At 40.6% G+C, this 14,227-nt stretch overlaps 1 protein-coding gene across 8 annotated transcripts in view; it reads right to left on the bottom strand.

The window, feature by feature from the left end:
- Positions 1 to 14,227, bottom strand: part of fat3a (FAT atypical cadherin 3a) — a 72,795-nt gene that overhangs the window by 25,176 nt on the left and 33,392 nt on the right. For 4 of the 8 annotated variants that reach the window (XM_023961439.2, XM_023961436.2, XM_011482762.4 and 1 more), the window contains 8 exons: positions 9,878 to 10,153; positions 9,100 to 9,310; positions 6,261 to 8,989; positions 4,790 to 6,161; positions 3,207 to 3,403; positions 2,867 to 3,020; positions 2,538 to 2,771; positions 1,224 to 1,616 (listed from right to left, as the gene is read on the bottom strand). In XM_023961439.2, the coding sequence (XP_023817207.1) occupies positions 1,224 to 1,616; positions 2,538 to 2,771; positions 2,867 to 3,020; positions 3,207 to 3,403; positions 4,790 to 6,161; positions 6,261 to 8,989; positions 9,100 to 9,310; positions 9,878 to 10,153 (5,566 nt within the window). The remainder of the gene's footprint in view (positions 1 to 1,223; positions 1,617 to 2,537; positions 2,772 to 2,866; positions 3,021 to 3,206; positions 3,404 to 4,789; positions 6,162 to 6,260; positions 8,990 to 9,099; positions 9,311 to 9,877; positions 10,154 to 14,227) is intronic. The other 4 variants (XM_023961438.2, XM_020708371.3, XM_011482765.4 and 1 more) reach the window with 1 other exon arrangement.

Genomic DNA, 14,227 nt, shown 5'->3' with positions numbered 1-14,227 from the left:
CAAACGTATTTAAATTATTCCAACTTCATAGGTAATGATGCATAAACAGAACCAGAAACAAAACACAGCTACCTGAACGCAGAAGGAAATTCAAACATGCTGACTGATACTAAATGTATTGGAAAGACAATTTGAGTTGAACACGACAGAAGTCACAGCAGGCAGACTCTTCAGGGGAATCCTTCATTAGGAACTGCCATCAACTGGGTTTTAAAAAAGGGAAGTGTGTTTGAATTCAGTTTGTATAGTTAGATGTGATTCCATATTTACAGAAAAGAGGTGTACAGGAAAACCAGCTTGTCATTTTTGGCTACAGTTAGGCTGTTAATTCACCAAACAATCTGACCGATTCTGTTCTTCCATACTTTATTTTATCTTCAGCCCTCACCCACCAGCACATATTTATGCCTTTTACACCAACTACTGCTGACTGGTACAGACTTTGTTTAATTGGGAATTATAAATGAATCCTTGTTGTTTTGTTTTAGTTTAAATCTCCTTATAAATTGGTATATAAAAGAAGAAAATTACAACCTTAACCCTTTAACACCAAAGCTACAACATCTAAATAACACACACTCTTTGACATACCAAAAATCTTTGACCATTGATGTGATCACAGTGAGCCAGCTGATTAAGACAGAGAAAAGCAGCTTTGCATCAATATACAATGCATTATGAACGCAAGTTGTTGCATAACGACACTAAGCTGTTTCTCTCTGCCTGAGAACCAGCTAATTTACGTGGATTGCTTAAACACTTCACTACTTTGTAGTGTCACATATCAGCACAAGTCTGCCTTAGTCCGCTTCAGAATCTGCTTGAATTCCGTCAATTGTGTAAATGGTTTAAGAGTTACGGTAGTCCAACACTGGAGCGAAAGCTCTGGTGTTAAAAGGTTAGAGGTAAAAACATTTGGAGGTTTGGAGCCAATTGGAGCAATTACTATCTTAGAAAACCAATCAGAGTTTGATCTAGACCAGGGGTGCCCAAATCCAGGCCTCAAGGGGCCGGTGTCCTACGTGTTTTCCAACCATCCTACCATTGGAGCTTCTCATTGGCTAAACACACCTGATTCAGGTAATGTACAGCAGATAAGGCAGGATTTCTAGAAAAGTAACAGAAAGTTGGCCCTTGAGGCCTGAATTTGGGATCCACACGTTCACCACAGACACTAAAATCTTGATGTGTGGAACTTTTACAGTTTCACACTCGTCACTCACCAGAATGAGGATGGACATGAAACCTCCTGTGTTCGTTGCCTGATCGTATAGTGTAGGTGATCTCAGCGTTCGTTCCAATGTCCTTGCTGGCGGCATACACTCTCAAAACCTCTGTGCCGACTCTCACGTCTTCTGGCACTGTTGTCAATTGGTCTCGATGCTCAAATATGGGATGATTGTCGTTGATATCCAGCACTGTTATTGTCACGTTGACCAGAGAGTAAAGAGGCAGTGGGGAGCCCTGATCTGACGCACAAACTGTTATCTGATAGGTTGACTGAACTTCACGGTCCAAGGTGTGCTCCAGGATGACAACACCGGAGACATGGTCAATGGAGAAAAGGCCTCCTGCTGAGTCTGTCAGGGAATAAACCACCATCCGACCTGGTCCTGCTGGAGAACCACACAGGGGAATCAAAAAAATCATTTCATAGGCTTCATGAATCCACAACAAGTCTCAAATAACCATCATGTGTTTTAACATTTCTGCTCCTCACATTATTACATGATAATATGAAACACAAAATCAGTTTACCACTAAAACTTAAATGATGAAATCAAAATTAAACTAAAGAAATTGTAAAGAAGTATTGTTATATAACTAAATCATTTTAATTTGTTCCTAGATTAAGAAATACTGGTAATAATCCTGAACTTTTTTGCTTCCAAAGATCAATAAAAACAATGAAGTGAATTGTTTTAATACATTTATGTTTTTTTCCTAAATAAACCTTAATTCAAGAATGATATTTTCACAATTTTAAGTGAATATTGAATATTTTTGTCTATTGAATATTTTTTTTCAGATCATTTTTAATGCATGCAAATATGGAGAAAATGGTGCCTGACAATAGGCTATAAAGGGATGAGAATGCATTATTGATCAGAATGTGCTGACTGATATTAAATTTACTTGGATGACATGTTAGCTTAACAGTTCCATTACACAGAGGCTAGATAGCTATTATATTGTAGTTCATTTAAAATGGTTTATTATGACTTAGGTAGGTATGTTTGTATTCTTTTTCTCAGTGGCAAAACAAACCTTTTGTTATATTTTATAAAGTTTACCTTTCAGTATTTAAAAAAACAACTCAAGAAGCGTGTGCTCACCTTAACCTAAATGGTTGATGTGTATTAAGAATAATAACCAATGTCTGTATCTGAGAACTGTATTGAGTGAGTGTGTGAGATATCATCCATAAAAAATTGTTTTCTTTCAACTCCACCCAACTTAATCAATGTAGTCGCCATTTTTTCCACATTATGGACACATAAAGCTGTTTTGTCTCATTCAAAAGAGTGGATCTCTACCTTCATCAGGATCTATGGCCTGAATGCGAGTGAGCAGTGCCTTGGGGATAGTATTCTCATATACATTGGCAGTATACTGTGGCATAGTAAAAATTGGTGGGTTGTCATTCACATCCGTCACCACCAGTTGGATCTCAGCGCTACACCACTGCCCACCACCATCCATGGCCTGCACAACTAGCCTGTAACTGGGTGTCTTCTCGTGGTCCAAGGTCACCAAAGATTTCACCTCCCCTGCAGAAGTTAGTATTAAAGGAACAATTAGAAATGACAAATCAAAGAGTAATTGTTTAATTTGTCACACAAACTCTTCAAATTAGCATCCATACCAGTGTCTGGGTCTATACTAAAGTCCTGTGACCCAGAACCATGAAGAGAGTACTGGATCTGAGCATTTACTCCCACATCTGCATCTGTTGCTCCAACAGTTAGCAGCAAACTGTGCACTGGAAGGTCCTCTGGAATACTGGCAGTGTACACTGCCTGGAAACACACACACACACAAAGAAATACACACACAAATACATAAAAATTCAAGACAGGCTTTTACAGGTGCCTAAAAACAGAAACTTTTGCCAGTATCTACCGTATATTTCCGCTCAAAAGAAATTTCCTGCTATGCTTTTTGCATTCAGTTCAAATGTAAAATTAGTTAGCTGACCCACTGACCTGGTCACAATCGGGGCTGTTGTCATTGGCATCCATCACTGTCACCTCCACTTTGGTTTGAGAAACAAAAAGTCCATCTGTGGCAGTGATGTTGATTAAATAGAAGTTGCGTTTCTCCCGATCCAGTGGACCCTTTACATACATCTTCCATTCCCCCTGAACTAGACGGAGTGCAAACACACCACGATCATTCCCACCTACATGACACAATCAGACAATGGGGGAGACAAAGGGTCAGGACAGATATGATCCTATCAAAATAAAGCACTTATTTTCTTTATCAAATTTTTCCTTCATATTCTAAGGGATGCATTTTTGTCTTGTTTGCTGTTGAGCTTCAACAATATATGACAATAGACAAAAAGGCAAACACTGGACTAACAATGAGGGAAATAAGGAGCCAAAAATTAGGCAAACTTAAAAGAGCTTTTAGAATTTTTTGCCAGAATTCCAAGCTAAAAAACAACAAAATGATTACAAAGTCCTAAATTGACTCTGGTGTCCAGCTTCGAAAGAGTTTGCCTCATTGGAGGACAAAAGAATAATGTCTGTCAGAAAATTTCCAAACTTTCTAAACTCACACATAAGCAAGACTGAAACCATGATTTTTCAGCTAAACAAAGAAAGTGTTAGCAGTCACGTTAAGTGTCTTTATCTGAAGCCTAAAAGTCTGGTTAAAAGTTAAGGATATTCATGGACTCAAAGAAAACTTTAACAGTTGTGTCAAGCTTGGTTCAAAACTCTGCTGCTCAGATCATTTCCCTTCACCATCCACAGCGCTCCAGTCCAAAAGCAGCTATACTGCTGCAAGTCCATCTGAGAACTGAATTTAAAAATCTTTCTCCTCACTTTAACGCTCCTAATGATTTCCTCCAGCTCCATCTACCCCTCCGCTCTTTAAGATTATCCTCAAGTTCTCTTCTCTCCAATGGAAGCATTTGTGTAGCACAATTAAAAATAAAGGTCAATACCAGAAATGCTTTTTCATTTTCAAAATGAAGCTGCATTTATTGAATCAAAATAAAATAAAAAAAGCAATCCGCCAAACCGCTTTTTCTTTTTCTTCTTCCACACCGCTCATTTTGTCACTTAATTAAAATGATAAAGAAAATGGTATTTGACATTTCATTTTCAAAAAGTTCTTTAGTAAACGTGGAGCAAAATTAAATTAGAAATATCAAATTTGACAATTAAGATGGTTTAACAGAAATGCTTTTTCATTTTCACAATGTAACTGCATCAAATGACCCAAAAATAAAGTTAAAAATCAATCCTCCAAAAATCTTGTTCATTTTCTTCTTGAGCACTGCTTATTCTGTGACATAATTAAAGAGAAAAGACAAAGATGGGATTGCATTTTCACTTTTCGCATGATGGACCTGTCCATATGAACCACCATGGACAGGAACAGACCTTCTACCAGTACCTAGGACTAACACTGAAGCGGCATTTTAGTTTTATCCAGTTTGAATCTGGAACAATCTTTCTGAGGATGTGAGATCAGTTTCTACTCTGACAATGTTTCTGTCGCAGTATAAGCCATGCTTGCATATCAATAGGCAGCTTTTTGCACAAGTACTCACCAGTGATGTGGATGCTGATGTGTTGATTAACAACAGAGCTGTCTTCATCTCTTGTGTTTAGTACGGCCACCACCTCACCAGGGGGGTCACTCTCTCGAACCGTACCAATGTAGTGGGTTTCAGTAAATACGGGGGCATTGTCATTGACATCCGACACTGTGACCGTCACTGTAGTGGTACTGGACAGAGACAGGACCTCCCCATGATCCAAGGCCACCACTGTGAAGGTATAAAATGGACTAGTCTCGTGGTCGAGGTCCGTTCTTATGAAGATCCAACCGCTGTTACTGTCAATGTTGAATATGTCAGATAATGGCTCAGAATTCCCTTTTGATTTAATTAATGATCCAAGTCTGTATGTCACTTGGCCATTGGCTCCAGAGTCTGGGTCTGATGCTTGAACTCGAATGACTTTGGTTCCAACTGCCGTTCCCTCCATTACAGTAGCAACATAAGAGTTTGTCTCAAAAGCTGGTCTGTTGTCATTTATGTCAAAAACATTGACTTTAACATTTGCAGAAGTCATAGAATCCAGCTTTGCCTGCTTCACTGTGGCAGTGACTTTGAAGTAAAATTCTTTAATCGCTTCATGGTCCAAGGCTTTATCAAGCTTTATGACTCCTGTGTCTTTCTCCACCAAAAAGACCATTTCTCGATTGTTTTCACCACTTTCTCCATTGGCTGTGGCAAAGGTAGCAGTCAGTGAAGAATATTCTGGAGGAATGCTGACGCGAACTGTTCCTATGACCGAACCTATGGGTGTGTTCTCCGGTATGTTGAATGAGTAATGGTGCTGACTGAAAAATGGAATGAAAGCCTCAGAGGAGAGAACATGGATGTAGACAGGAACTAGAGAATGTCGCGCTGGAATTCCTCCATCAACGGCCTTAACAAAAAATGATAGCACAGAGTTCCTTAAATGGCTGAAGCTGCCTTTTGTCACCATCCAACCATTATCTGGGTCTATTTCCAAAATGTCCACTACAGGGACGCGAGCCTCACTATATAGTGAATATCTCACCTTTGCATTGCTGCCATCATCTAGATCATGAGCCTGTAGCTGCGTCACCAAAAACCCTTTAGTCACATCATGCTTTAGAGATGCTTGGTATTCTGTGGCAACAAAGGAAGGGGAATTGTCGTTGTCGTCTAACAGAGTAATCTGTACTGTGCAATAAGACACACGTCCGCCCAAATCTTGAGCTGCCACAATAAGAAGAATGTCCCTGTTTGCTGGATCCTCGCGATCAAGCTTTTCTACTGTACAGATATAACCATTTGAATCAATACTAAACTGGTCACTCCCCACATCATTAGCAAAGGAATAAGTAATGTGGCCAAATGGTTCCTGGTCTTTGTCAGTTGCCTTTACCTGGAAAAAAGGGAGAGAATGTTGTTCTATATTTCCTTGTGTCTATAGTTTTTTTCAATGAAATATAATATTTGTATGTAGAATTTCAAAGGCACTTACCTGAATCACTGTGGTTCCCACCGCAGCATTCTCTCTCAACTCTGCCTCGTATACACTCCGTTCAAACACTGGACTGTGCAGGTTGGCTCCCAACACTTTAATATGAACCTGAGCAGTACTTGTGAAGACCCCATCCGAGACTGAAACATTGAGGCTATAGGTTGGATCCATTTTCTGCTTTCGGTGGCTAGACAAGGCAAGGATTCCTGTACTTTTTTCTAGCACAAAATGCATTCTCTCATTTCCCGACAAAATACTATACTCCAACTTATCAAAATCTGAACTGTCAGCATCAGAAGCTTGGACACAAGTTATAAAGTGACCCCTGGGTGCTAACTCACTCACATAAGCCTCGTAAAGCAGCTGGTTGAAAACTGGTGCATTATCATTCATGTCATTCAATGTAACGGTCACTGTTACTTCACTACTTAATGCTGGATAACCGTTATCAGTGGCCCTCACAACAAAGTAATAATTATGGGCTAGTTCATGGTCCAGCATCCGAGCTGTCAGAATTAATCCGCTGCTACTATCTATGTGAAAATAGTCTGTGCTGTTGTGCAGTTGGGAAAATATCTGGTAGCGAATGATGTTGTTCTTCTCTGAGTCTTGGTCAGAGGCAATAACTTGAAGAACAGGAGTACCAATCATGGCTGTTTCAGACAGACTAACACTGTAAGACATCTTCTGAAATATAGGAGGGTTATCATTTATGTCCTGAATAAAAACACCTAAATCAACCTCAGCATGGGCACCAGTCAAGTAGTCTGTGGCTCTAACAGTGAGGTGGTACGATGATGTTACCTCATAGTCCAAACAGTGGATGACACTTATGACTCCTGTATCGAACCCTATATCAAACTGAAGAGATGGATCACCATCAACTATAGTGTAAATGATCTTCTGACCTTCAGGACTGGTTGAATTAATGCTGATGATAGGTGTATAAACTTCCACATCTTCATTCACGTAAACAGAATAAAATGATTTGTCAAAGACAGGCATGGCTTTGTTGACCACAGTGATGGGAAACTCTACTGTAGATGAGAGAGGTTCATCACCCCCATCTTTAGCATATATCACAATCTGGTATTCTGCATTAGACAAATCTGACTCGAAAGACTTTTTAAGGCTGATAATTCCAGTCTTCTGGTTAATCTCAAAGTGGTCATGGTCATACTTTAGATGATAAGTCACTTCTCCATTAACCCCTTTGTCCCCATCCACTGCAATGACTGTGAATATATGTGACCCTTGTTCAGCATCCACTTGAACAACTGCATAATAAGGAAGTCCAACAAAAACAGGAAAATTGTCATTTATGTCTTCAACTTGAACTTTAACTACAACTCTAGCCACATGCCGATGGTCATGTTCCCTTTTTGCTTCTGCTATCAGTTCATAAAACTCTTGTTCTTCACGGTCAAAAGGTATTCCTGTGGTTTGAATGACACCAGATGTTGGACGAATTCTAAAATGTGTACCAGCATTTAGCAGGCTGTATTTTAGTGGCTCATTGAGGTGGTTCCCCACAGCACTGACCACAGCAACTTTGGTGATATTTGGTAGATTTTCTTTAATAGAGGAGTAGTAAATGTTGTGAGTAAAACTGAGGCCAGAGTCAAGGGCTTCTTGAACATTTAAAGTCACCAAAGCAGAACTGGAGAATTTTCCATCAGAAACTTGGACAGTGAAACGAAAAAGCTCTTTGGAGAAGTTGATGTTTTTGACGACAATTATTCCACTGGTAGGATTGATGTCAAAATGTTCCAGTGATCCATCAACTAGAGAGAAAGTGAGCTCTGTGGCTACATCTTTGTCAGGGTCTATGGCTGACACTTGCAAAGCTTCAACCCCAAAATAGGTGGGGAGAAGTAGCACAGCTTCATAGGCACTTTGGGTGAAGTGAGGTGGTGAATCATTTGAGTCAATCACTTGTATGGTGACCTCAGTCGGACTGTCTGCTGTCAGTTGTGGCCTACCACTGTCTCTCACTTGAACATGGAAGATGAAGATGGGGAAAGTTTCATGATCTAGATTAGCAATGGTTCTAATGGATCCCGTCCCAGAGTCCACCGTGAAAACCTTTTTTGCAGTGTTCTCAACAATCTCGTAGACCAGCAAAGCATTTTGGTTGTGGTCGGGATCAGTGGCTCTGATTACAAGGGGTAAGCCATGCAAGTTCAAGACCACACTTTTGACTGGTGCCACTTCACTGATGCTGCCATAGTAGTGATGCTGCAGGAACACTGGAGGATTATCATTTTCATCCAGTATCTGGATTAATAAAGTAGCATTGGATGCCATACCAGCCATATTTACCGCTTGTACTATCAAGGTATAAGACTCTGTGGTCTCATAGTCTAGAGCCTTCTGATTAGTAATGACTCCACTATACTGATTTATCTGAAAAACATGTTCAGCATTGCCCTGCTTGATGTCGTAAATAAGCGTAGACTGACTGAAAGCGCTGACTGTGGTGATGGATGTCCCAATCAGGGCATTCTCTGAGACCTCTGTCTGATACTCGGGCTGAGGAAACTTTGGACCAGTGTTGTCAGATAAAGTGACTGCAATACGCACTACTGTGTTTGTGGACAGAGGAGGGACACCATTGTCAGTAACTCTGACAGTCACAACATAGTGGCCTACATTGGTCAAGTCCAAGTTGTGTGCCACACTAATGATACCCAAGACAGGCTCAATCCGGAATGTGTTTCCAGTATTCCCTGTTGGGGAGATTGAAAAGATGTTAATACCATGTTACCATTGTTGAAGGAAAATTAATGTTTGTCGTAAAATTTGTATAAGAAAATATTCAGCTTTCAGTAGTACTTACCTGCCTCAATGGAATAGCGTAACTCAGCATTTTTGCCTTTGTCTTTGTCCAGAGCAGTGACCTGAACTACTGCTGAGCCCTTTGCTGCTGACTCATAGACTGAGCCTTCATAGAGGGGACTGGTAAAAATGGGTACATGATCATTTATGTCCTCCACTTCTATTAGAACGCGAGCTAAGTTCTTCCTGTAAGGAAAATCCTGGTCTTTCACCTGTAAAACAGACAAAAATTTAAACTTTTTGATCATTCCAGTAAAAATAGATTTTTTTCCTGTCCTATTATTATTTAAGTTGGGTGAGCATTTTTCTTTGGTTCCTTTAATAGTTTTTGAGATAATTTCCTCAATTATGAGACTGAGTAAAGTCTCATATTAAAGTGAGTAAAGTGCTTCAAGATTATCTTGATTATTGATGTTTGTTTTTTTTTACATCTAAGTGAGGTAAGATTTTAACCCTTTTCTATCCTGGCAGGAATTTCCTGTTTTAGCTGCAGAATTGAAATAAATTCTCACAAGCGCTGCCGGAGTTTTTCCTAGCAGCCCAGCTACTAGGAAATTTTTAGATTTGTCCAAAGTTGGAGTCCAGGAGGAACTGTGTAAATCTTGTATCTAAAGAAAATTCCAGTTATAACAGTTGAGCTGTCTAAATAGGTGTTGTCTCAGAAAGCAAAAAAAAGTATATGGAGACATTCAAACTTCAATGTATGTTGCTAAAACCAAAGAAGAATCTTCACACTACCATCAACACCACAAGCTTCTCTGATCAAATGTTTGTCTTACGAGGACAGTGAGGATGTGCTGGGCACAGGCCTCATGGTCCAGTCTCTGAGTAGTGAAGATGGTACCCAGTGTGGGGTGGATGCGGAACAGACGCATACTGTTGGGGTCGATGGAGCTTTGGAGAGAATAGGTGAGCTCATTGTGCTCGTCACGGTCTGAGGCCACTATCTGCAGAACCTCAGTGTCAGTTGGTGTATCTTCAGAGATGGTGACCTCATAGGCTTGTTGGGAGAAGATAGGATCGTTGTCATTGTTGTCCAGAACAAGGATGTGAACCTAGAAGATGAAAAACAGTATAAAGTCAAAGTCCCACTATCTGTCACACACCTGGGTGTGCGTAATTTGTTCTCTGCATTTGACCCATCCCCTGAAGCAGCAGTATTAAGGGTCTTGCCCAAGGGTCTTGCCCAATGAACAGTACCATTGTTCATTCCCCTCTGAGAATCAAACCCTGGATTCCTGCTTGGCAGGCTTCCACCTTACCAACCAAGCTACCCAGCTGCTTAACTGATGATGCAATTGCTCAGATTGAACCACTGATATGGCTGTAGTAATTTAAGAATTCATAAGAATGTAAACATTAAGCAACTTACTAGTACATTCTAAATATCTACAGGTACTTATAAGGGGTGCAACGAAACACATAATTGAACCAAACCGTTTCGGTACAGCAGTTTCGATTCAGGTTACTTCTGTACTGTTTTGGTATGTTTTTTCTTTTTTTTCCCCCGCACATGCATTGTAACAACCCAGCTGGTATGTCACTCGTGGCGGGGAAAGAGAGCAGAGTTGCCAATTGACTAGCTGCGTTGGCTGTCCTTGCCCCATACTCCCCACACCCTCAAACAGTCTCAGAGAGGGAGAGGTGGAAAGACAGGCAGATTGCTAAATCTCCTTTCCGGCATTAAAACCCATTTATTATGAACACACATGAACAGTGTTCCAACATGAATGTCAATTCTCTTCACAGCTCTCTCAGTTATGGTGAAGGATTCAACACACAAGATTTCACACTTCCCATAAGTCTTAGTGGCTATAGGCGGGGCTAACCCCCAGGTCGCCACAGTATTAACTTTGCGCCAAGGCGGAACTAATGTTAGCTGTGAGTTTCCTCCAAGACGCTATTAGGTGACGGACAGTAAGCATGTCAAATATACGGCTAATGCAGACGCGAGGCCAGAGAGGAGAACCCCCCCCATCTCCTTACACTCTCCTGTGTGGGAACACTTCGGCTTGGTTGTCAGCATCCATCAAGGGGAAAGACAATTGGATAAGTGGAATGCTGTGTGTTGACATTGTTACACAATAGCGTATGCCACAGGTAACACATCTATCTAATCTGTTAACAAACTTAAAACGGTATCACCCGACTGTAACAATCGGGTCTACAAGAAAAAAAAATGTGCAAGTTAAAATATGTTTTTTCAGGCCTGTGGTAAGTATCCAAAGTTTTTGGTTCCTGGCAATATTTTTTTTTGTTTTTATAAAGGCAAGGCAAGTTTATTTGTATAGCACAATTCATACACAAAGTAATTCAAGGTGCTTCACAAAACAGAAAAATGCATTAAAATCACAATACATCATAGAAATAATCAACATAAAATTTACTTTAAAAGAAAAGAAAAAAGAAAAAAAAATTGAAAACTGATTTAAAAATAAAAGAAGGAAAGGAAAGAAAAGTGCAGATAGGACCTTTCAGTCATATACACGGCTAAACAGAAATGTTTTAAGTCTAGATTTGAACATGAACACAGAAGACGCCTGTCTTACGACTTCAGGGAGGCTGTTCCAGATTTTAGCTGCAGAATATTGAAACGCTGATTCCCCTTGTTTAGTTCTGACTCTGGGAATCAACAGGAGGCCGGCCCCTGAGGTCCTCAGAGTACGAGATGGTTCATATGGCACTAACATGTCAGAGATGTACTTTGGTGCTCGGCCATGGAGAGACTTGTACACAAGCAGAGCTGCTTTGAAGTCTATTCTTTGAGGTACAGGGAGCCAGTGCAGAGACCTGAGCACAGGACTAATGTGATCATACTTCCTGGTTCTGGTCAGGACTCGAGCAGCAGCATTCTGGATGTACTGAAGCTGTTTTACAGCTCGTTTGGAGAGGCCGGTGAGCAGGCCGTTACAGTAGTCTAACCTGCTGGAGACAAATGCATGAATAAGTATCTCCAGGTCAGGCTTTGACACTATGTTTTTGATTTTGGCAATGTTTTTCAGATGGTAAAATGCCGCTGATGTTACTGACTTGATGTGGCTGTTAAAGTTCAGGTCAGAGTCCATGATTACCCCTAGATTTCTGACTTGATTTGAGGGTTTAAGACACAGAGAATGAAGGTAGCTGCTGAGACTTTCTCTTTGTTTCTGTGGGCCAAAAATAATAACTTCGGTCTTGTTTGAGTTTAGCTGGAGAAAGTTGTTCTGCATCCACGCACTGATCTGTTGGAGGCAGTGGCTGAGTGAATCCACCGGCCCATATTCACCTGTTGTCAGTGACACATAGATCTGAGTATCATCTGCATAGTTGTGATAAGATATGTTATTACTGCGTATTAACTGCCCTAGTGGCAGCATGTAGAGGTTGAACAGAAGGGGTCCCAGGATCGATCCCTGGGGCACACCACAAGTCAAGGCCATGTAGTCTGAGACACAACTCCCAATTTCAACAAAATATTTCCTGTCTTCTAGATAAGACTTGAGCCAACTTAGGGCAGATCCAGAGATGCCAACCCAGTCTTGGAGTCTGTGCAAAAGGATCCCATGATCAACAGTATCAAAGGCAGCACTCAGGTCTAGCAGGATTAAGACAGTGACTTCGCCATCATCAGTGTTCAGGCGGATGTCGTTGGTTACCTTGATAAGAGCAGTTTCTGTGCTATGATGGGGTCTAAAACCTGACTGGAAAACATCAAATGAATTGTTTAATAAGAGAAAATCAGTGAGCTGTTGGTAGACAACTTTTTCAAGGACTTTTCCTAAAAATGGCAGATTAGAGATAGGTCTGTAATTATTCAGTACAGTGGGATCAAGACCGTTTTTCTTCAGGAGAGGTTTAATGACTGCAGTTTTTAAGGCCTCTGGAAATATTCCAGATTGAAGAGACATGTTAACTATTTGAGTAATTGATGGCAACACACTGTTCAGGACAGACTTTAGAAATCTAGTGGGTAACACATCAAGGCAGCATGTAGACGAGCTCAGACGGGTGATGGTCTCTTGGACAGTTTGGTCAGTGACAGGTACAAAGTGAGTCAGCTTAGAGTGAGTAGGTGGCCGTTCGATAGTTATATGTGTTGTGGAGTTGATGGCTTTTTTAATGCCCTGAACCTTGTCATTAAAAAATACAGCAAACTCATTACATTTAGGTGTGCAAACCAGTTCTATTGGTAGCTGGGTTGGAGGGTTAGTTAATCTGTTTACTGTTGTGAACAGGACACGAGAGTTGTTGCTGCAACTTCCAATGATTTCAGATCACATACATAGGTCAATTTTATTCATTGTTATGTAAAACCAGTAAATGCATTTTATAATTAATTTTCTTTTTGTCCGACCGACTGACCAACCGACCGACAGAAAAAAAAAAACTTTATTAATCTCCCAAGGGAGAAATTCAGGTGTCCAGTCGCAAAACACACAATAAATAACAATAAAATAATAGCTCATAAAATAGGAGTTCATATCAGGCAGATTTGTTAAACAGCAGTACCGAACAAAAATGTACCCAACCGAGCCCTATGAAATTCTCAACGGAACCGAATTGGGATTTTAGCGTACCGTTAGACTCTTAGTACTTATACACTCAAGTATTATTGAAATAAAGAACAAATAAACAATAAATTGAGGTCTTGGATTTTAGGATTAGAAATTTAACACTGTTTTTTTAAAGTCCCACACTGATCATCTTTTGATCTGTTATGGTAAATGGCATATACTTATGTAGCGCTTTTCTATCTTCTTCGAAGGCCCAAAGCGCTTTATAGTCACAGACCCATTCACCCATTCACACACTGGTGGCGGCTCCACTGCCGAACACTGGCACCAACCTTCCACCAGAGGAGAGGTGGGGTTCAGTGTTTGCCCAAGGACACTTTGACACATGGGCGGGCAAGGCGGGAATCAAACTCGCAATAATCCAACCAGAGGTCGACCGCCCTACCACTGCACCACGGCCGCCCATAAAAGTGTTACCAGTGGTCTTTTAATTATGATTATGCGGTTTTAAGGCAAAATTAAGCCTCTTTCCTTCTCCTTGCTGAGAGCTCAGATCAGGGAGCTTGTGGCCCGCCCAGCATATTTTCAACGTAACAAATACAATCTTTTCAAACAGCATTTTTTATCTGCTTCTTA

This window comes from Oryzias latipes, chromosome 13, assembly GCF_053564925.1.
Source record: "Oryzias latipes strain Hd-rR chromosome 13, Olatipes_Hd-rR_3.1".
NCBI classification, from domain to species: Eukaryota; Metazoa; Chordata; class Actinopteri; order Beloniformes; family Adrianichthyidae; genus Oryzias; species Oryzias latipes.
The sequence above is the reverse complement of the archived record's forward strand: the minus strand, read 5'-3'. Positions and strand labels throughout refer to the sequence as shown.